The sequence below is a fragment of the Coffea arabica genome, chromosome 1c (genome assembly GCF_036785885.1).
Source record: "Coffea arabica cultivar ET-39 chromosome 1c, Coffea Arabica ET-39 HiFi, whole genome shotgun sequence".
Lineage (NCBI taxonomy): Eukaryota > Viridiplantae > Streptophyta > Magnoliopsida > Gentianales > Rubiaceae > Coffea > Coffea arabica.
The window spans coordinates 16,146,758-16,170,377 of NC_092310.1; the positions used below are offsets into that span (position 1 = coordinate 16,146,758).

The window sequence follows — 23,620 nt, forward strand, 5'->3', positions numbered from 1 at the left end:
CTTTATTTGGCCTACTGTTTATAGTAAAGAATATGTGTGACTTATTTCAAGAATATGTCTAATTTCAACAACTCTTTTCAATTGTGTGACTTACTTCAAGAATTATATGAGGTAATTCAAGTAAGGGACAACATTCCTTACTTGGCCTAAAGTTTCGAATAAAGAATAAGACTTATTTTAAGAAATTGACTTACTTCAACAAATCTTTTAAGAATATAATGTTCCTTACTTGGCCTACAGTTTATAGTAAAGAATATGTGTGACTTATTTTAAGAATATGTCTAACTTCAACAACTCTTTTCAATTGTATGACTTATTTCAAGAATTATATGAGGTAATTCAAGTAAGGGACAACATTCCTTACTTGGCCTAAAGTTTCAAATAAAGAATAAGACTTATTTTAAGAAATTGACTTACTTCAACAAATCTTTTAAGAATTCAAGACTAACTTGAAAAAGATGTAAGGTAATTGAAGTAAGGGACAAGAAAAGAGCAACTTTTGGAAGGAAAATAGCAACTTTTAGGTATGATGGTCATTTTTATAGCAAGTTTTAGGTAGGGAATATGACTTATTTCAACAACTCTTTTCAAGAATATGTCTTACTTCAACAATTCTTTTCAAGAATACGTGACTTGCTTGAAGAAGATGTAAGATTCTTTTTCTTATGTAAGATGCAAAACTTTTACTTGATCCCTCAACTTGTTGGCTATAAATTGGTTGGCGAATAGCCTCGACTTATTTCAAGAACTTATCCTCTTGTCTTACCGAAAATCGCATATAATAGGTTTTTGTTCAATTTTGGTCCATGTATATGTTGAGTTTTATATTTCCTGCTCAATGTAGGCAAATTAAGATTGGTTTTGAATGATATCTCTATTTTCCTTTTTTTTTTCAGATTCATGTCCAACGCAGTTGCACAGATTACACGAAATGGAGTATGATGGTTATGTGAATGGTGGGAACTCATCTGATGATTTGGACGACGAGGAGCTCATGTTGGCCTTCGCTGCCTTTATCCTTGCTGGATTGGCCTTATTCGATCCGTACATCAACTCAGGGCAGCGGCGAAGAATTCGAGATGGTGCACAGTCAGGTCCTCAATATGTTATAGAGCTGATAAACGGCCATCGAGACAGAATATTCGACAACCTTCGAATGGAAGCTCCCATTTTCCTCCAATTGTGTGACTTGTTGGTTCTGAGGGGCTATTGGGTGGCCCACCTGACACAACGGGTGGGGATTTATGAGTCCGTTGCTATATGCCTGCTGTGTTTGAGTCATAATGAGCGACATAGGGTGCTTGCCAAGAGATTCCAACATTCTCCCGAGACAACGGACCGCTATCTACGACGCTGCCTTAGATCTCTCGTTCGATTGGGATGCGACCTGGTCCGACCGGTAGATTATCACATAACCCATCCAAGAATACAGAACAGTGCTTTGTTCTGGCCCTGGTTTAAGGTTATGAACTATTATGTCAAATTACTATTTTATTATGCCTAACAGCTGTGACCAACTTATGGGAAGATTTTTTTTTTTTATTAGGATTGCGTTGGAGCGATTGATGGAACACACGTTTCGGCCTGGTGTACAGCCGAAGACAGGGAACGTTACCAGAACAGGCATGGTAGCTTATCACAAAACGTTCTAGCCGTGTGTGATCACAACATGAGATTTACTTATGTCAGGGTAGGGTGGGAGGGTAGCGCACATGATTCTAGAATCTTACAAGAAGTCATACAAGATCCTAATTGTGCCTTTCCGTGGCCACCAGCAGGTTAGTCCAGATTAAATCACATAATTCCTTTCCTCATTGCGTCTTCAATGAATTTTAAATATTTCTTCATTATACCAGGGAAGTATTACGCGGTGGACGCGGCTTACCAGAATATGACAGGATTTATGGCTCCATTTAAAGGTGCACAGGGAACCGCGCAAGAGCGGGCAGTGAGGACACTCTTCAACAAACGGCATGCATCGTTAAGAAACATTATAGAACGTACGTTTGGCGTCTTGAAGAAGCGATTTCTAATACTTAAGGGCCCTATGCAGAATTACATGATGGCTACTCAAAATAATATTGTCCTGGCTTGTTGTGCCTTGCACAACTTCATGCGTGAGTATGTTCCAAATGACCCATATTTTGTTGAAAAAGAAGCAGATATAGCATTGGCAGATAACATAAACCCCTTCAACCCAATGCCCGCAGCACAAGCTCCAGATATGTCGGCTGCAGAAATTGCTGAATGGAATGAAAGTAGGAGAGCAATAGCCGATATGATGTACTATTATCAACACCAGTAGAACATCTCCTGTCATTATTTGTTCAGATAGTAGGCCCAATAAATTGTACACTTATGTCTCGTCTATGTATTAAAAAATTGATAATTGTTTAAGTGCAAATGTCATCAGTATTTCAAACACAGAGGGAAAAAAATTAAATGTTGTTTTTCAAAAACAGTGAATCCATACACGCTTGTTTTTCAAAAACACTCTGTTTTTGAAAAAAAACTAATCCAAACAACATTGAGTGTTTTCCAAAAAATGAATAGTGCTGTTTTTGAAAAACAACCCAAAAAACAGTTAATCCAAACGGAGCCATTAACTACAGAAGAAATAATTATTCCAGAAAAATCAGTAAATGAACAACAATATTTAAATGTAATAGAAAAAATGACATTTCAAAAGTGGTATGCTTTAGTTACAATAATAGTAAAAAAATTCAAAGAAACATGTGTAGCTTTATTGGATAGCGAAGCAGATTCAAGTTTTATAAAAAAAAGGAATAATTCCAACTAAATACTGTAAAAGAACAAATGAAACATTAATGGCAGCAAATGGAGAAAATTTACAAGTAAAATATAAATTTACAAAAGGATCAACATGTAATAATAATTATTGTCTTAGACATAATTTTTTAATTGTAAAAAATATAAGCAATGATATAATATTCGGATCACCCTTTTTAATTCAAATATATCCATTTTCAGTAGGATATGAAAGAGTCTCTACTAATATTATTGGAAAAACTATTACTTTTAAATTTTTAACTCCAATTAAACAAAAGAAATTACAAATATTACAATCATCCTCTATTTATAAAACAATAAATACTATTACTAAAGTTAAACAACATATAAATTACATAAAGGAAGAAAAATCTTATTTAAAAATTAAAGAACAATTGAAAGAGATAAAAATGCAAAAAAGAATTTCAGAATTAGAAAAATTAATTAAAAAAAGTTTGTGTAGATATTCCGAATGCCTTTTGGGATAGAAAACAACATATGATAAATTTACCATATGAAAAGGATTTTAATGAAAAAAAATTCCAACAAAAGCTAGACCTATACAAATGAATACTGAATTATTAGAATTTTGTAAGAAAGAAATACAAACATTAATGGATAAAGGATTAATAACACCTTCAAAATCACCTTGGAGTTGCGCAGTTTTTTATGTAATGAATCAAGCTAAAAAAGAAAGAGGAGTTCCAAGATTAGTTATTAATTATAAACCATTGAATAAAGTATTACAATGGATTAGATATCCAATTCCAAATAAAAAGGATTTATTAAATAGATTATATAATGCAAAGATATTTTCATATTTTGATTTAAAATCAGGATATTGGCAAATAACAATAGCTCATGAAGATAGATATAAGACAGCATTCACAACACCCTTTGGTCATTATGAATGGAAAGTAATGCCATTTGAATTAAAAAACGCTCCTTCAGAATTTTAAAATATAATGAATGATATATTCAACCCTTATAGTTCATTTAGTATAGTCTGTATTGATGATGTGTTAATATTTTCAGAATCATTAAAACAACATTTTAACCATCTAAATATATTTTTAAAGGTAGTTAAGAAAAATGGATTGGTAGTATCAGCATCTAAAATGAAATTATTCCAAACTAAAATAAGATTTTTAGGACATGACAGAGATAAAGGAACAATAAAGCCAATAAATAGAGCTTTAGAATTTGCAACTAAATTTCCAGATGAAATAAAAGAGAAAAATCAATTGCAAAAATTTTAGGATGTTTAAATTATATTGCAGATTTCTTCCTAAACTAAGACAAGAGTGTTCCATATTATTTAATAGATTAAAGAAAAATCCTAAACCATGGTCAGAAGAACATACTCAAAAGGTTAGATATCTTAAAGAAAAAATTGAATCGTTATCATGTTTATGTCTTCCGCATCCTAAAGCTTTTATGATAGCTGAAACAGATGCATCAGAATTAGGATATGGAGGAATATTAAAACAAAGACTAGATGATTTGAAAGAAGAATTAGTTAGATTTCATTCAGGAACCTGGTCTGTTCCACAAAAAAATTATTCTACTATTAAAAAAGAAATTTTATCTATAGTATTATGTATATCAAAATTTCAAGATGATTTGTATAACAAAAAAATTTTATTTAGAATGGATTGTAAATCGACAAAAAAAGTTTTACAAAAAGATGTCCAAAATATTGTTTCAAAACAAATTTTTGCTAGATAGCAAGCAATTTTATCAATATTTGATTTTGAAATAGAATTTATCAAAGGAGAAAACAATTCTCTTCCTGATTTTTTGACAAGAGAGTTTCTACAGGGAAATGGAGCAAAGTAAGAAATTGCTCAAGGCAATTCGAAAAGGATACAATGATAAAAATAATACGAGAAAATATCTTTGTATTATTTCGAGAGATACAATACATTATGTAGTTCAAGGGGAAAAAACTAAGAGAATTCAAGTATATGATATTCCTAAATATGATGAAGTGAAGATGACACCTTTAAACGCTATTCTTAGCACTCGAGAACAATGTTTTGCAAAAAGAAGATTGATTGATCTTACTACATTACAAAAAGAATGGGCCAAAAGAGTTCATGGGAAAGAAGATGAGTCAATAGAAGGATATAATTGTGTGATCAGAGAGAAAAAACAAAAATTGAGTTGTATTATTTGTTAAATTTTGCAGGATCATGGATTCAAAAGCAGGAAGTTCTAGACCTAAGACTCCTCAAGACTATGAGATGAGTCTTACTCCTGTAACTCAAAATAGATTTCAATTATTGCAAGATTTTTCCAGCATTGACTTATAGTCAAGCTGCTCGTACCACAACTTCTTCTCAAATAAGACCAATTCAACAAATTCCAAAAACTCTTGAGAAATCTAATGAAAATCCCTATTTCACAAAATCATTTACTCAACATATTACTTTAACTAGATTTCAAGAAGTGCCTCTTTACAATGCACTCAATTCCTTTACTCAAAGATTTTTCCCTTCAAAATGTTTTTGACAACCAGATGACCCATCCAAAAATTTAGACTATTATGAATTGATTCTCACAAATACTCAATTTGTGAAAATTTTCCCTATTCCAGATAAAAAGAACCCAAAAATAATTATTCATTCAAAACACATTATAAAAAAAGTTTGTTCTCCTAATGAATGGACTTTTCTTTATTCAAAAAAGTCCTTCTCAGTTAGATTCATTCTAGATGGATTTACTTATCAGGATTACAATATGGCATGGTATCATACTTTTTTGTATAGACCTTACAATCATTCATGATTTTTTACATTCAAAGAAAGTTGCAGCAGAGAATTCCCAATTCGGTTTAATCACTGGTGGCAATGGTTTGGGTATCAAAAAGAAATTCTACCTCTAAACGTTTTAATGGGATTACAGACCTATCTTAAAAAAGTAAATGGGGAAGAGTATACAAGGCCAATTTTATTCCACATGAAATTCAAAGTACCATGGATTTTTTGCTGGAGTTTCAAAATTCATCAAGAACTAGAAAGACCACTTCCAATGTCACTAGTCAGAGAATTCAAGATCAAATGGTGGACAGGATTCAATCAAGATTACGTTCCTCGATCAACTCGTTTCGAGACACGTAGCACGTTTGTCCAAGGATCTAGCGAGATTGTCCTACGCTTGGATTGCGGGACCTTAAATCAACACGGACGACACAAGTTGGTTTAAAACGGTAGAACGACGACTCCAATGAAGGTGATTACTCCATGGGATAGGTCGGAAGAACAATCATAGACAAGACGCAAGATTGCTCAATAACCCTTGTCAAGCAAGTGGAAGGCTTGAAACTCTTTCTTAGAGGAAGAATCAAAATAAAGGAAAAACTTTATTCATCAAACTTGTTTTTTTAAGCTTACAAAGCTAGCCTTTTTATAGGCTAAAGGTAACAAGAAAAATCCTAAGAAAATCCTAAAAGAGCAGTCGACCATCTTGATGTCAAGATGGGTCGGCCCATGTTTCTACTAAGCAACTTATCAAATCTAATAAGTATCAAAGACTAAGGCCCTACTCGGCCGACTCACGTGGAGGCCCACTTGATTGTTCATAGGTTTGGATCAAGGTGTAGATTACTTGATTGTCTCTTTCCATGCCTTCAACATCTCTATGGACTCCATGTTGGTCTTGGACAATTCGAACAAGGGTTTGAAGGGATTCTTTGAAAAGTTTGGCCTGTGCACGTGTGACCAGGCCCAATGGGACTCGGATTGGGTCATTACGTGGGCTAAGATCCGTGCACACATCAGTCCCCTCCTCTTGAGAAGGATTTGCCCTCAAATCTGGATCCTCCTTATCAAGAAATGGGCTCAGGTCCACGACATTGAAGGTCACACTTACATTGTATTCCTTGGGTATCTCCAATTTGTCAGCGTTGTCATTAACTCGTTGGAGCACTCAAAAGGGTCCATCACCCCTTGGAGACAACTTGCTTTGTCGCTATTTAGGGAATCTCTCCTTTCGCAAGTATAACCAAACCCAATTTCCAGGCTCAAAAACCATCTTATGGTAGTGTTTGTTGGCTTGCTGGATATATTGTTGAGTATGCCTCTCAATGTTTGCCCGAACGACTTCATGTAACCTGCGCACAAATTTAGCCTTCTTTTTTCCATTTAAGCTTGTGTGCTCAGAGGAAGGTAAGGGTACTAAATCGAGGGGGATCAGCGGGTTAAAGGCATAAACAATCTCAAAAGGTGAGTAGTGTGTGGCGCTGTGAACAGCTCGATTGTAGGCAAATTCAACATGAGGCAAATACTCTTCCTAAGATTTAAAATTCTTTTTAATCAAGGCTCGAAGTAGAGTACTGTGAGGCCCCAGTTCGTTCTACGTTGATATATTCATTAATTGGGCGGTAACGTTTGGTTTTGGGAGTATTTCGAAAACCCTAAGTAGGGATTAAGATTTAAACCCTAAGTTCCGGTTAAGATTGAAAACCCGTTTTCCTACATTTTCTTTATTAGAAAATGCCTCAGATAATTTGTATTGAGTAAATAGAGTTTTTAGATGATTTTTCTAGTATTAGTTAGTTTTTGAGAAATTAAGAACGTATATCGGACGTGGGACCCACTAGTGCGAAAAGTTCGGAAAAATTCGGCCAATTAGGTTAAATTCCGGATACTGTGTAAAATTTATCGGGTGTTAAGAGATAAGTAGAGTGTGTGAAGTGAGTGATGTGAGAGAGAAAAGGAAGATAAGAATGCATTAATGAGTGTGACAAGTGTCACAATATGATTGGTTGGACTTTAAGAATTACTATTCACAATTTTGACTTTTTTGACCAAAGGTTAAATATCTCAAAAATCATTCAAAATTCACCATTTTTCTCTCCTTGGTGGCCGGCTCTCTAAGCTCAAAGAAGGGAGGAAATTTTCCATCTCTCAAGCTTCCATAAGCTTCAATCTTCCATAAACAAAAGCTTAGACTAGATTTCACTCCATAAAATCTTATCTTCTAGTGCTAGTAAGGGTTGTGGTGAAGTTTGTTTGAAGGTCTAAGGTGCCCAACATCTTCCTCTCTCTTGGTTCTTGGTAAGTGAAGCTTGAAACACCCTACTACACCTAATGATGCTTATGTTGTGCTTATTAGTGATAAGAGTGCTGAAATTTCTGGTTTTAATCTTGGTTTGAAGTGATTTGGTGAAGTTTTCCATTTTATGATGATTTTTCTGGTTTAATTGGATTATGATGGTGTGGTTGAATATGATGAATGGTAATAGCCTATAATGACTCTAGTGAGTGTGAAATGTGGATAAATGCAACCAATTTAGGATTTGGTGTGAAAATTGAAAAGTTAGGGTTCCTAAATCCCCAATTCTGTCCGGTTTTGGATCATAGGGTTAGAGGCAGAATTTGACTTTACTCAAAACATGAAAGTTGTAGGTATTGATGTGTTTGAGGTACCTACAAAATTTCAGGTCATTTGGATTAATGTAGAATGAGATATGACGAAATTACTGTAGCTGTTCTGCTTTGGTCAGAATGCGAAAACTGCGTTGGTATTTGGCTATTTTGGCTGGAATTAGTTTGGATTTTGAAGTTGGTGTCTTCTGATGAAATGTAGCTGGATGTCTTATCTAACGTATGCCTTTAGAATTTCGGCATTTGGACTTGTATAGACTAAGTTATAGTCATTACAGTTTTATGTGATTTGCAAACCTGTTTTGGTAATTCTGGATTTGTATTTTGCATATTTGACCTAGTTGTGCTAGGATTTGGACTGAGTGGCCTTCTACATTGTTGTACCCCTGTTCCTTAGCTTCGAAACGGTGGGTCTTACACCCCCATCCGATAACCGTAGTGAATTTGGTGCCATTACCGCATATTGAGGTCAAATACGGTTTGTGATTCTAGTACGTTTTTGGAAAGTTTATGGCTGGAACTTTGGCTTCACATTTGACTGAGTTACAAGCTGTTTGGGCTTCTGACCAAAACACCAAACTTATATCCCTATATCAGAGCTTTCTAACGCCCTTGGAATTTCATGAATCGGATTTATAAAACCTGAGATATAGCCGAGCAAACAAGGCCTACCCGTGAAAATGACCAGAAATCTGTTTTGGTCCTGATGACCAATTTCCGTTCCGAATTTGGATTGCCGACCTTCATGAAAGTTGTTCCATTTGGAATGAACTATCTAACTGCCAATTTTCAGCTCTTTTGACCATGTGTAGCATAGAAAACTGTTTGCACTCAAAACTGACCATTTGTGCATTGGCCAGATTTCGTAAGTGATTGTGTTTGGTTCATTTGGGACTAAAGCCTCCAGTTTCAGTTCTGGATGTCTTCATAACAGTTGTTGTTCATCCTTTAAGCTTCGATATGGCATCTCATACGCCTTAATCCGATGTTCGTAGCTCAACTTATGAGTAAACTAGAAACGAGTGTCAAATCTGCCGTTTCCGCTAACGGCCGTCTCCGTTTCCGTTCGTCATATTTACGTGCGCGCGTGCCGTTTTTGCCGTTTTGCTTGTTTTAGGCACGATAGTAGTCGTTTGCGATATTATGTGATGCAATCTTCTATTTCAGATCGTGGTGAGCTAGGCGGAGCTGGTGGGCCCTACTAGCGAACACGCACGAAGTGATTTTCACGGTTGTACTACTTTTGTACTTTGTGTAAGTATTCAGGCCAGTTTGGTATGTTTTCTTTGCTATGTGTTTGAGATATGTGAAAAGGGCACTTAGGCGAGGGTGTACTTTATCGCACTCGACCTAAACCCTAATTTGAATGTATAATTGTACTTGGCATATGTATATGAACCTTTTGGAACCAAAACCCTTGAGCTTGTGGCTCGGGGCGACTTTCGAATAAAGTTTGCGAAGTTTGCAAAGTTTGTGATTTTGAATAATTTTGTGAAGTTTGTGAGTTTGGGGCGAACTCTTGACCTGGTTGGACTATTCGAGCCGGTTAGGGCTTGGTCGAAGGCAGTCCAACTTAGTCTGAGGTCACCAAGTTTGTAGGTTCATGTTATGAACCAATTTTGTAAATCCGGTTCACCGAGAAGGTGACCAAGTTTGTGACCCGAGCTTGTGACTTAAGCTCAAGTTTGTGATTTCGTTCGCCCGGGCAAGTTTGTGAGGTGACTGGCCAGTGAGGGTGATAAGGTGTCGGTGGGTGTACAAGTGAAGTTCTACGGACTATTATTTGCGGTCGACGGAGTGTCGGCAGGAGATCACGCATGGCACATGAGTTGGCTTTGGAGCCACCTGTATCCTTATTATGTGATGTTACTTTTCTGCTTTTGCTTTACTCTTATTGTGTAACTGTTACGTGAAATTTATGCTTTCGCCCCTGTTTACTTACTAAGCATATAACTTACCCCATTCCTTTTGTTTTCCTTAGCAGGGGCCGACGCGGGGACTTTTGGCTCGTATACTAGTATAGTTAGTTTGGCTTGTAATAGTTGAACAGTTAGGATGTTTGTTTTTGTTTTGGTGGTTTGACTCGATACTTTTGGAGAATGTAATTATAACTCTTTTGGGATTGTATATATTGTATTTAGTGCTCTTTCGAACTTTAAGTTTTGAGTCCTGGCGCGAGCTAGGCAGGCGGCCCGCCGATACCCTTGGGTTCGCCCTTGGGAGAAGTGGGGTCGTCACAAGTACCAAGTGTGCGATTGACAACTTCAGTTTGTCCATCACTTTGTGGATGACTGGTGGTGGAAAATAATAACCTAGTGCCAAGTTTAGACCACAACGTCTTCCAAAAGTAATTCAGAAATTTTACATCTCTATCACTAACAATGGTCTTAGGCATGCCATGCAGATGAACAATTTCTTTGAAGAACAAATTGGCAATATGAGATGCATCGTCAGTTTTGTGATAGGGGACAAAATGAGCCATCTTAGAGAATCTGTCAACTACTACAAAGATGGAGTCATTACCCCTAGGTGACCTAAGGAGTCCTAAGACAAAGTCCATGGACAAGTCTACCCAAGGATAGTGTGGAATAGGCAATGGGGTATACAAGCCATATGGATTTGTTTTAGACTTCGCCTTATGACAAGTGACGCATCTACCAACCATGCGCTCAACATCTCGATGCATGTGAGGCCAGTAAAAATGCTCTTGTAATATGGCTAGAGTCTTAACCATGCCAAAGTGTCGCATGAGACCACTACTATGTGCCTCCCTAACCAATAGATCACGGACGGAAAAATTAGGCACACATAGTTTATCCACATGAAATAGAAATCATCATGCAAGAAGTACTTTCCATGTGGGTTCTTAACACACATAGCATTGATGTCACCAAAGTCATGATCATGTGTGTAGAGTTCCTTAATCATCTCAAAGCCTAACAACTTAGCATCAAGGAAGACAAGCAAGGAATGTCTACGTGATAAGGCATTAGCTACCATATTCGTTTTGCCAGTCTTGTACTTAATCACATAGGAGAAAGTGTCAATGAATCTTACCCATTTGGCATGTCTCTTGCTCAACTTAGGTTGCCCCTTGAGAAACTTTAGTGACTCATGATCAGTGTGTATCACGAACTCCCAAGGGCGAAGATAGTGTTGCCAGGTTTCCAAGGCCCTCACTAGCGCGTACAACTCCTTGTCATACGTGGGGTAGTTTAAGGCAGCTCCTCCCAGTTTTTCGTTAAAGAAGGCACAAGGCCTTTTGTCTTGTATGAGGATAGTGCCAATACCTACACCAGAAGCATCATACTCGATTTCAAAAGTCTTATTAAAGTTTGGTAATGCTAAAATAGGTGCATGTGTGAGTTTGTTTTTGAGGGTAAGAAATGCTTGTTCTTGAGCTTCCCCCCAATGGAACTTGTCATTCTTCTTGGTCACGACGGTCATTGGGACGGTAATGGTGCTGAAGTCCTTGACAAAGCGCAGGTAGAAGCCCGCTAATCCAAGAAAGCTACGCATCTCAGGGACGGATGTAGGAGTTGCCATTGCTTGATGGCCTCAATCTTGGACTCATCTACTTTGATACCCTGCGAACTTACTACATAACCCAGAAAAACAAGTTCATTAGTACAGAATGTGCACTTCTAAAGGTTAGCGTATAGACGCGCCTTTCGAAGTGTCTCAAGAACTAGTCTCACATGCTCCAAGTGCTCATGTTCACTGCGACTATATATCAGAATATCATCGAAGTAAACAATGACAAATTTGCTAATAAAATTCCTCAAGACATGGTTCATTAGTCGCATGAAGGTGCTAGGGGCGTTAGTCAATCCAAAAGGCATGACTGGCCACTCATATAGACCATGTTTGGTTTTGAAAATCGTTTTCCATTCATCGCCTTCTTTCATCCTAATTTGATGATAGCCACTCCTTAAATCGATTTTGGTGAATATTATAGCACCATCGAGTTCATCAAGCATATCATCTAATCTAGGAATGGGATGACGATACTTAACAGTAATGGCATTGACTGCCCTACAGTCAGTGCACATGCGCCAAGTACCATTCTTTTTTGGGACAAGAACCACAGGTACAGCACAAGGACTGAGACTCTCCTTTATCCAACCCTTACCTAATAAGCTATCAACTTGCCTCTGAAGCTTCTTTGTCTCCTCAGGGCCCATGCGGTAAGCAGGTTTGTTGGGTAGTGGTGCTCCAGGAATGAGGTCGATTTGGCGCTCAATCTCTCTAATTGGTGGTAAGCCATCAGGGACCTCGTTAGGGAAGACATCCTCAAATTCCTGCAAAAGAGCAACCATACTCGAAGGCAATGTCTTATCGAGTTTAGCAACATCTAAAAGCACATGCTTGCAAATCATGAGAAGTACAGGCTGATCAGAATTGACAACTTTTCTAACGTTCTTAGCCTTAATGATCATGTTTTGCTTCCTAGTGGTAGGTGTAGTGGGTGATTTGTCACGTGTAACACTAGGTGTGCTCACTTGACCCTTGGTCGATTTCTTACTTTGTAGAGGTGGAGCTTTTGCCAGGGTCGACCGCCTTTAGTTTCCTCCTTTGAAGGTCTTGTTCAAACTCACTTTGCAACTTGAGTTGGTCCTTATACACTTGTGCAGGTGTGAGTGGTGTGAGAATTTTGCGTTTGCCATCATGCAAGAGTGTGTATTTGTTGGGCCTTCCGTCGAATGTGACGTGTTTGTCAAATTGCCAGGGTCTCCCCAAGATGACATGGGTAGCATGCATAGGCACGACGTCACAAACAATTTCATTAGTGTAAGTTCTAATGGAAAAAGGAACGCGTACCTGTTTGAAGACACGTACCTCTCTATCCTCACTCAGCCATTGGAGGCGATAAGGGTGTGGATGTCTAGTAGTTGGGAGCCCTAAACTCTCAACCATGAGTAAGTTTGCCATATTTGTGCAACTCCCACCGTCGATGATGGGGCTACACACCTTGTCACCTACTTTACAACGGGTGTAAAACAGGTTCTCCCGTTATAGTTGCTCGTCCTCCTTAACTTGGGCGGTTAGCACTTGTCATGCTACCAAACAACCTACTTCTCCTTGCGTAGGCGATCAATCTTCCTCAGCTGAGTGTTCATCCAGGCAGTTGCCTTTGATTAATTCTGGATCTCCTCACAATCGTCATCATCGGACACGATCTCGCCATTGTGAGTGATTTGCATGACCCGTTGGTTTGGACATTGAGATTGGATATGTCCAAACCCTTGGCACTTAAAGCATTTGATGTCCCTACTCCTAGTTTTAGGAGTCTCATGTGGTGCCTTAGAGGTAGACCTGGATACATTGGTAACTTTGTTAGGGGTAGAATTGGAATTTCGGTTAGAAACACTACCTTGAATTTGGCTTGAAGAAGTTGGTGTGGCCGAATACCCAGTTTCGTGGGTCGCCCTCCGTGGTTGGTTGCCCTTCTATGAGGTCGAACTGGAAAACTGGAAGGTACGGGCTCCCCCGCCTTAGTTTTTTTCCCCTCTCGGCCTTGATAGCGAGTTCAAGAAGGTCATGCATGTCCACATAGTGTTAGAGCTCCAAGGCTTCTTGAAGGTCTGGGTTGAGACCTCGAAGGAACCTAGCCATGGTTGCTTCACTATCTTCTTGAAGATTCGCCCTCATCATGGCCATCTCGATCTCCTTGTAATAGTCCTCCACACTCATGTTGTCTTGAGTGAGGGTTTGCAGTTTGGAGTGGAGATCGCGGTTGTAGTAGCTTGGAACGAATCGCTTACGCATCATTGCCTTGAGCTCTCGCCAAGTTCGAACTCGCGGTTCCCCTATTCTCCTCCTATGGGTCCTCACTTGGTCCTACCAAACTAGGGTGTAGTCGGTGAACTCAACGGTGGTAACTTTGACTTTTTGTTCCTCGCTATAATCGTAGTAGTCTAAAACCATTTCGATGCGGCCTTCCCACTCCAAATAAGCTTTAGGGTCACTCTTACCCTTGAACGCGGGCATTTGAATTTTAAGGCCCTTCAGCTCGTTCTTCGACGTGTCCCTTCTAGGCTTCTCGGGTCGCTCCTCATCCTCACTAGCAGAGTAGTCTTCGCTATTCGCCTCTTTGGTGCCATGGTTACTCCAGTTGTGGAATCTCGAACGAGAGTCTCGGGTGAGACTCTTGGATAACTCGTCAAAACGAGTGTGCAACTCCTTCATTTGTTGCTCACTGATTCGCCTAAGCTCATTCTTCATTGCGGTGAACATCAATGAGTAGTCGGTGGTTGGTTGATGTTGCTCCATGTCTCTCTTGATGCCCTGCAAAGGTTAGTAACAAGACAAAAAAATGCAAGTATATCCTCACTTCATTCCCTTAGTGTATCACTCACTCTCGTGTGTGTCACTCGTTAGCACTCTTAATGGACTTACCAACGCCTTTACCTGTTGGAGTAGGTAGTTGAGAAATGTCGCTCAAGTCCAATGATTTGTCACCAACTTACCCTCAAGAGTATTCAAGAATGCCGGACACAATTGGTTGAGATTTTGAGATAGGAAGGACGAAATTTGAAAGGTTAGTGGTGGCGGACAGACTTGGAAATAATGCTAAGAAAGAATACCCTAGGTTTCCTAAGATGCAGGAGTGGTTCCTAAAACGTATGAATGAAAGTAGGAGTGGTTCCCTAAAGCAAGGAGAGAAAATAGGGAAGTGTCCAAGTGAAACAAGAGTTATCCAAGTATTTTACTTAGTTCCCTAAATTAATTTGGAAAACAAGTTAGAGTTGGAAAACTCCTTTGAAGATCTCTCTTGAGCAACTTCCAAACCCTTCTCCAAAACAGATTCGGCCCTCTCCTCTTGTTGACCGAAAATTTCCAGAATTTTTTCTTCTTAAACCTTTCCCCAAGGTCGGCTAACTCCCTACAAAAACCTCCTTTCATAGCTGCACCCTCTACACCCAACACAACCAGATTCAGCCCTCCTTTCTTGCACAACAATCAAGACAGCCAAGATAGATTTGGCTATGGCTTCGCGGCAAGAAGACTCAAGCGACCTCACGCAAACTACACCTCCACGGGCTGCCCAAGATTCCTCCAAGAAGTCTATTCCTAAACCAAGAAAGCCTCGTATGGACGCAAGAGCGTACAAGAAACTTTTTATTCGAAAGGAGGTGCAAGTTTTCAAGGCTCAAGATGATCAAGAACCTCAAAGGGTGGTACAAGTGATCAAGGCTCAAGGTAATCAAGATTTTCAAGAAGAGGTTGGTCAAAATTTTTGAGTGCTTCTTCTAGTTGTACTTTTCTATTTTTGGGGATAACAATTCAAGAAAGAATCCGTCTAGCAATAAAACTTCGACCTTCCTTCTTTTGTTGCTTTACTCGACTCCTCCTTTTTTTCTCCTTTTTTTTTGTATTTGGCTTATCAAACGACTAACACAACAACTTGACCGAACTTGAAGTTAAATTCCAGAATTGATACGGTCCGCAATGCACACGTACAAGCCTCCAAGAATTCCCCACGCAAGTCTCAAGAACTTCAACTTGCGTTTCTATTTTGTTCCTCTCTTCTTCTTTTTTTTTTTTTTTTGACTTAAGGACTATCCAAGCACTTGGCCAATTGGCCAAACCAGATTCGGTCAGCCCCTTTCAGAAACGTTCAACCCCGCAAGTTCTTGAAAGAATTCTCCAAGAAACTTTCAAGAGTTTCAAGATTAGTTTCAAGAACCTCAAGAACCCTATAATTCTTGTAGATTTCCTTCAAGATTCGTAACACCAACAAGTTTAAACCCCAAATCAGTTTAGAAAACTAATTAAAACCACTTGGATAACACCATATAGATTTGGACAGATTTGACAACAAAAGGAAAACCCTAGTTGCACTCAAGAAACCCTAGCTGCCAAGAGGGAAACCCTAGCCGTCACCTTCTTGATTGCTTGTTGCCTCGGCTATAGTTAACGACTTGGACAGATTTTGGGCAAAACGCTGAGTAATACTACGGACAGATTTGATGATAACAATGACTCAAAACCAAGACAACTTGCGAACAGATTTTGGACAACAAACCGCAACAAATAATCGCGACAGGTTTTTTTTTTTTTTTTGTGGCTTCGGCTATGACCAAATACTTGGCAAAATTGGTGCAACAAAGGGTACGAAATCCAGTCAGATTAGAACTAGCAACAATAACGCACGACTTGGACAGATTTGGAGTGTACGACGAACAAGTTCACGACTCAACAAGACTAGCAAAGTGTCAGCCAGATTTGTAACACCACTTGGGCAGAAATGTTTCACCAAGCTATGGCACAAATCAAGATCAGATTGGCTGCAACTTATGCCCAGAAATTGGGCGCAGCAACGAAATGCTAAACAGTGGACAGATTTGCAACACAAGGAAACACACGAATTTTTTTTTTGTAAAACAAGGCAGCGGAAAATAAGGAAAACAAGACAAAAACTACGGCTATAACGGAAGATACCTCCACCAAAGCTCTGAAGCCAACTGATACGTTCCTTGATCAACTCGTTTCGAGACACGTAGCACATTTGCCCAAGGATCTAGTGAGGTTGTCCTGTGCTTGGATTGTGGGACCTTAAATCAACACGGATGACACGAGTTGGTTTAAAGCAATAGAACGACGATTCCAATGAGGGTGATTACTCCACGGGATAGGTCGGAAGAACAATCATGGACAAAACGCAAGATTGCTCAATAACCCTTACCAAGCAAGTGGAAGGCTCGAAACTCTCTCTTAGAGGAAGAATCGAAATAAAGGAAAAACTTTATTCATCAAACTTGTTTTTTTAAGCTTACAAAGCTAGCCTTTTTATAGGTTAAAGGTAACAAGAAAAACCCTAAGGAAACCCTAAAAGAGCAGTCGGCCATCTTGATGTCAAGATGGGCCGGCCCATGCTTCTACTAAGCAACTACTCCAATCTAATAAGTATCAAAGACTAAGGTCCTACTCACATGGAGGCCCACTTGATTCTTCATGGGCTTGGATCAAGGTGTAGATTACTTGATTGTCTCTTTCCACGCCTTCAACATCTCTATGGACTCCATGTTGGTCTTGAACAATTCGAACAAGAGCTTGGAGGGATTCTTTGAAAAGTTTGGCCTGTGCACGTGTGACCAAGCCCAATAGGACTTGGACTGGGTCATTACGTGGGCTAAGTGCACACATCACAAGAATTCTGTGATCAAAAGAATGTTTTAAGATTTTTAGAAACAGGAGAAAATCTCAAATGGACAAATCCAAATCAACAGAATGCAGAAGGAGTTAGTACCCTAACAACTCCACAAACGAAGGAAAAAGAATCAAGCAGTTCAGTCTCAGAGATGATTGTAAATGATTTCTTAATGAAGAAGATGATGCAAAATCCGGAAATGCTCAAAAAATATTTGAATTATTTGCAGAATCAAGACAAAAAAGATAAGTCAGCTGGGTCATCGTCAGAATCTACTTTTGATCCTTTCAGTGATTCTTGTGCTCAAGACCCGACAGATTTTTAATAAAGTTGTCGGCCAATTTCAACAAATAAGGATAAGAATCTCAAAACCAACCAATCAAAATAAGGTGTCGGCAGAAAAAGCAAAATGAAAAAGTGTCGGCAGAAAAAGCAAATCAAATTCAAAAAAAAGTGTCGGGAACCAAATGAAGATGAAATTACAAAAGCCTCTATAAATAGAGTTCAAACCAGAAGAGGAGGCATCGAGTGTTTTAGTTGTTCTAAGAAACTCTCTGAAAACCTCTTACTTCCATTCAGTTTTAAATTCCTTTGTACTTATATTTCAATAAAGACTTGAAGTTTGATTTCATCTCAAAGGTTCTACAATTAAAAGCTCCCGTTCCAAAGATTACTCTGAATTTCTGTAAGTTTTTTATGCTTATCTATTTAACATTATTAATTAGCTTTACTTTATACCTCGGTAGGTTTGTTGCTACTGTATAAGCTTACACCCTTCAAATTTTTAAAAAATATTATTTGGAATAATTTTTTAAAAAAGGTATTGTAACACTTTTTAGTGCGATGTATATGAGATGAAAAAGATGGTTAAAAAATTGTTGATGATGGAAGTAAACAAATTTTGACAAAGAATTCACTATCCAAACAAACCAAGCTTAACAAATAAGATAAAAGGAAGGGAAATTTGGAATAAAATTTTATCATCCCTCATTAATTGCATTTTTTAGGCTTGCTTAGCCAAGAAGGGCTAAACATACACTACAACAAAAATGACCTTTCCTGACATGCCTATAAGAATACTTGATGGTTTGTGTCATTATAACACTTCTATCATGACACTTGTTATCAACTCAATAATATATACTCTATTTTTATTTTATTTTATCTGATATAAGAATAATAATGTGCCTTTGGATTACCTATCATGACACTTGAGAAAATGTGAGATACACCCAAATTAAAAAAAAAAGAAAGACACTAAACGACATCGGCTTATTTTAGCAGAAGATTCATTTGCCATGAAATATTCAAAACTTTCAAATTGCCGGCCAAAAGACTTAGTCAAATTTTGCTTCATCTCATCTCTCTCACAAGAAACACTCTCTCCTCAACAAATTATCCTCGGCAAATTATCTCTAGCCAAAACACTTGGAGTTTTTTCTGCTGAATCTCCCTGCAAACAAACTTTCCCTGCTTTCCCATTGAAGGTATGTAATTGCATGGTAATTTTTTTTATTTTTTGAGCAATTAGATAATGTTTTTGCTAAATGTCACCATAAAGAAACTGTCCATTCTTCAAGCTTTCCTATTACTGCTACCATTTATTTCGAGCCAAACAAAACACAATCCAATTGCCAATTGCAAATTACAACAGATGAGAGGAAAAAATGCTTCTGTACCTGCACTCAAGTACAACCCCCATACTTATATGTTCGTGTACATGGCAGCCAATCACTATTTTGCATATGAGGTAATGTTTAAACTTTTTTCTGGACATTATTAGCTATTCTTGAAGCTGTGTACTGTATTGCGTTGAATTATGAGGGTTAAGTTTCAAAGTTTGCCCTAAATTGATTACATTTGAGATTAGTCCTGTGACAGCCCCACCTTCCCCTAAAGAGAACCAAAGAGGTTAGCGGACTGCCTGCCCAACTCTCGCCAGGACTAACGATGCAGTTAAACACAATCTAAAACGTTCCGGAAAAATAAAAGCGCGCTCAAACTATACAAAATTGCAAGATAGCAAAACGAAAATAAAAACCGCCAATGAATAGTGGGTGCCATGTCATATAACTCGGAAAAATATTTCCAAACCAAATAGGATACATGAACAGGGTTAAACAGTGTTATACACATACGTTTGTAATTTACGAAACAAAAGGAAGATAATTAGATCAAAATACATTTAGGGTTTTCCAACTATCGAGGAGCTTTACAAAAATATATTAAAACTAACTCAACTCATGCTTCAAAACATCATAGTCCCCAAAAGTGGTTCCCTGTAAGGAAAACAAAATTTAATGGAGTGAACTTACGCCCAGTGAGATACTTTCACTCAAGCAAGGAAGTTCAATTATGCATGGAGTCGATCGATCCTAAATCATTGAAGAAGAAAGCAAAATAAAGTCACATATCAATAACAATGGTAAAAGGATACGGACGGCTCTCAAGAGCCTCTTTCCTCGCTCGCCATACTTGATCGTATCTCATTGACCCTCCGTCAATGTACAAAGTGTAACCAAATGTAGACTCCACTTTACTTCCATTCCTTCCACCCAACATACCCCTACAGGGCCCGAACTCCAAATAGTGGAAAAATTGGCAATACTCGAGTATACCGGAATCGAGAGTCTCATACTGCAAGATTCCATATAAATAGTCCCCATGGCTTGTCAATTTTCTCGACCAAACCCTTGCCGGCTCGATACAATTGACAACCAATGGGGTTGAGTTCAGTGACAACAGTAATGGTCGTTGGATATTCGTCCAAACGACCCCAGTTCAAGTATGTTCGTGTATCATTCAAGTAACACAGTAAACAATCATATAAGACATAAAGGGTGAGAGTGATCAAGTACAACCTTACCTCAATCAATGTCAATAATGCAAATAAGCAGTCAAGTCATCGATTTCAAGTGTAACAAAGCCACATAGTAACAATCAAATGAGTAGTATACTCACCAAGCAAGCAAATGAAATTTCATACACTTCCGCCCAAAGAGCGTCTTGAATCACCGTCTTGCCCTAAAACATGCAAACAAGTACAATGAGACTCGAATATGAGTCATAAACCAAATCCACATACCACTAGAGTAAAATCATACGGAACGTATAAGTGCAAAATCAAACTAGGACATGTGTGGAAACGAAGTTTGAGTTGGAAAACAAAAGGCAGATTTGCTGTTGCTTAGCAGAATTAACACAACTGAAGCTACCCTTATCGGATTGAGATGTAATTTACACCGTTTCGAAGCTAAGAGAAAGGGATACAATGTTGAAGAAGGCCACTCAGTCCAGTTTGCAATGTATCTAGGTCAAATTTATCAAAACAACCCCAGATTTTCCAGTTCGAAGTTTACTATGAAATGCAACTAGTAGTCCTGATTCATTCAATCATATCTCAGCACATACGACTCCAATTCAAGTGATTCCAAAGCCATCTGAAAGCTAAGATACCAGGCTATAAATGTTAAGAAGACATCGACAACCAATCAGTAGTATTCCCAGTGAAACTAACCAATTACCAAAGCTGATTATCAGTTTCGAACAGAAATAGGGCAGCAGGGGTATTTCCGTCTTTTACAGGCTACGTTACTCCGATTGGGTTGAAATTTTGCAGGCAACTATAAAATATCATTCTCTACAACTTTCATGTTTTTACCTAAGGCTAATTCGGCCTCTAACTAGGTCCAACAGTACCAGGCAGAACAGGGAAAAATTGAAACCCTAATCTAGAATTTTCCGCACAAAGTGGAAATTTTCCGCAATTCGCTACAATTTACGCACTATAGCTTCATTCTAAACTATCCCAAGCCATCATCCATGGCCACACACTATCAAACATATAAAAACAGAAAAAATCAAGAATAAATATAAAATTCACCAAACTCAACTAAAAGTCATGAAATACCACCTAAAACCATCTCTTTAACTCATACAAGCCACAAATTTAACATTATCAAGAACAAAAGAGAGGTTCCTTAGCTACTCACCTTGTAACTCAAGAGAAGAAGCAACTAAGCACCACTTTCTTCCAAACCACTTCCAACAATAACCTCACAAACACTAAACTAAGGGTTTTTATGGAGAAATTGGAAATTTAAACGGTTGATTTGCTAGATTGAGCAAGAAATTTGAGAGCTTTTCCTTTCTTTTCTTCCTTATGAGGGCCGGCCACTATAAGCTTGAAATGAAAATGATTTTGGGTCAATTTTTGGTTTAATTGGTAAAGTAGTGATTAGTGGTCAAAGGTAAGATTAAATCACCAAATGACACTTGTCACTCTCATTAAATGCAAAGCTATCCTTTTGTCTCTCCCACACTAATCCATTTGGAAACCTCTAATTATCTCTTAACACCTAGTAAAATAAACCCGGTATACAAACTTAACCTAACTGGCCGAATTTTACCAAACTTGCCGCACTAGCAGGTCCCACGTCCGGTATACGCTCTTAATTTCTCAAAAACTAACCGATACTAGAAAAATAATTTAAAAACTATATTTACTCATAAAAATTATCTAGAAAATTTTTCTAATAAAGAAAATGCAGAAAAGCATGCACTTAAATAGAATAAAACCTAGAAAATGAGAAAAGTTTAAACGGTTGATTTGCTAGATTGAGCAAGATTGGAGCAAGAAATTTGAGGGCTTTTCCTTTCTTTTCTTCCTTGTGAGGGCGGCCACTATAAGCTGGAAATGAAGATGATTTTGGGTCAATTTTTGGTTAATTAGTAAAGTAGTGAATAGTGGTCAAAGGTAAGATTAAATCACCAAGTGACACTTGTCACTCTTATTAAATGCAAAGCTATCCTTTTGTCTCTCCCACACTAATCCATTTGATAACTTCTAATTATCTCTTAACATCTAGTAAAATAAACCCGGTATAGAAACTTAACTTAACTAGCCGAATTTTACCGAACTTTCCGCACTAGTGGGTCCCACGTCAGGTATACGCTCTTAATTTCTCAAAGACTAACCGATACTAAAAAAATAATTTAAAAACTATATTTACTCATAAAAATTATCTAGAAAATTTTTCTAATAAAGAAAATGCAGAAAAACATGCACTTAAATAGAATAAAACCTAGAAAATGAGAAAATTTACGGGTTCTCACACCCTCTCCCCCTTAGAAGAATTTCGCCCTTGAAATTTCTCACATTGACTCAGGAAAAGTTCAGGGTATTTCTTTTGCATTTCTTCTTCCACCTTCCAGGTAGCCTCTTCGACCCCATGATTTCTCCACAATATCTTTACCAAAGGAATCTGCTTATTTCTCAGCTCTTTAACTTTTCGGTCAAGCAACTGTACAGGTTTCTCTTCATAAGTGAGCGATTCATCTATGTCGATTTCCTTCGGTTGTAAGATATGAGACGGGTCGGGATAGTACTTCTTAAGCATCGAGACGTGGAAGACGTTATGAATTCTAGAGAGACTCGGCAGCAGTTCTAGCCGATACGCTACTGTACCCACTCTCTGGAGAATCTTGTAAGGTCCGACGAACCTCGGTTGCAATTTCTTTCCTCTGCCCGCCGTGATGCTCCGTAACGGTGTAACCTTGAGGAAAACACGGTCCCCAACTTCGAACTTCAAGTCTTTCCTTCGATTGTCCGCATAGCTCTTTTGTCGGCTTTGAGCCGTTTGGAGTCTTTGCAGTATCAATTTGACTTTTTTCCGTGCCTCCTCCATCCATGGAATAGCCGTTAGGTCCAAGACTTTCCTCTCACCGACTTCATCCCAGTAAATCGGTGACCGACATTTCCTCCCGTACAGCGCTTCGTATGGTGCCATTTGAATGGACGAATGGTAGCTATTATTGTACGCAAACTCCACTAAGGTCATGTGTTGACCCCAATTACCCCCAAAATCCAGAATGCAGGTCCTTCACATAACCTTGAGAGTTTGAATTGTTCGCTCCAATTGCCCATCCATCTGAGGGTGATAGGTGGTGCTTAGGTTGAGTTTAGTTCCTAAAATCTCTTGAAACTTCTGCCAAAACCTAGATACGAAGCGGGGATCTCTGTCTGAGACGATGCTCACAGGAACTCCATGCAGTCTTACGATCTCGTCCATGTACACCTGAGTCAATTTTTCCATGGAGTACTTCATGTTTACCGGCAAGAAATTGGCCGATTTGGTTAATCGATCGACGATCACCCAAATGGCATCGTGTCCCCGTTGCGTTCGCGGCAAACCTAAAACGAAATCCATTGTGATGTTTTTCCACTTCCACTCAGGTATCTCAAGGGGTTGTAATAACCCTGATGGTTTTTGATGCTCCGCTTTAA

At 38.3% G+C, this 23,620-nt stretch overlaps 1 protein-coding gene across 1 annotated transcript; it reads right to left on the reverse strand.

The window, feature by feature from the left end:
• Positions 1-22,445: 22,445 nt before the first annotated feature.
• On the reverse strand, positions 22,446-23,123 carry LOC140004723 (uncharacterized). The gene has a single exon (XM_072044866.1). The coding sequence runs from the start codon at positions 23,121-23,123 to the stop codon at positions 22,446-22,448; it is 678 nt and encodes a 225-aa protein (XP_071900967.1).
• Positions 23,124-23,620: the final 497 nt, after the last annotated feature.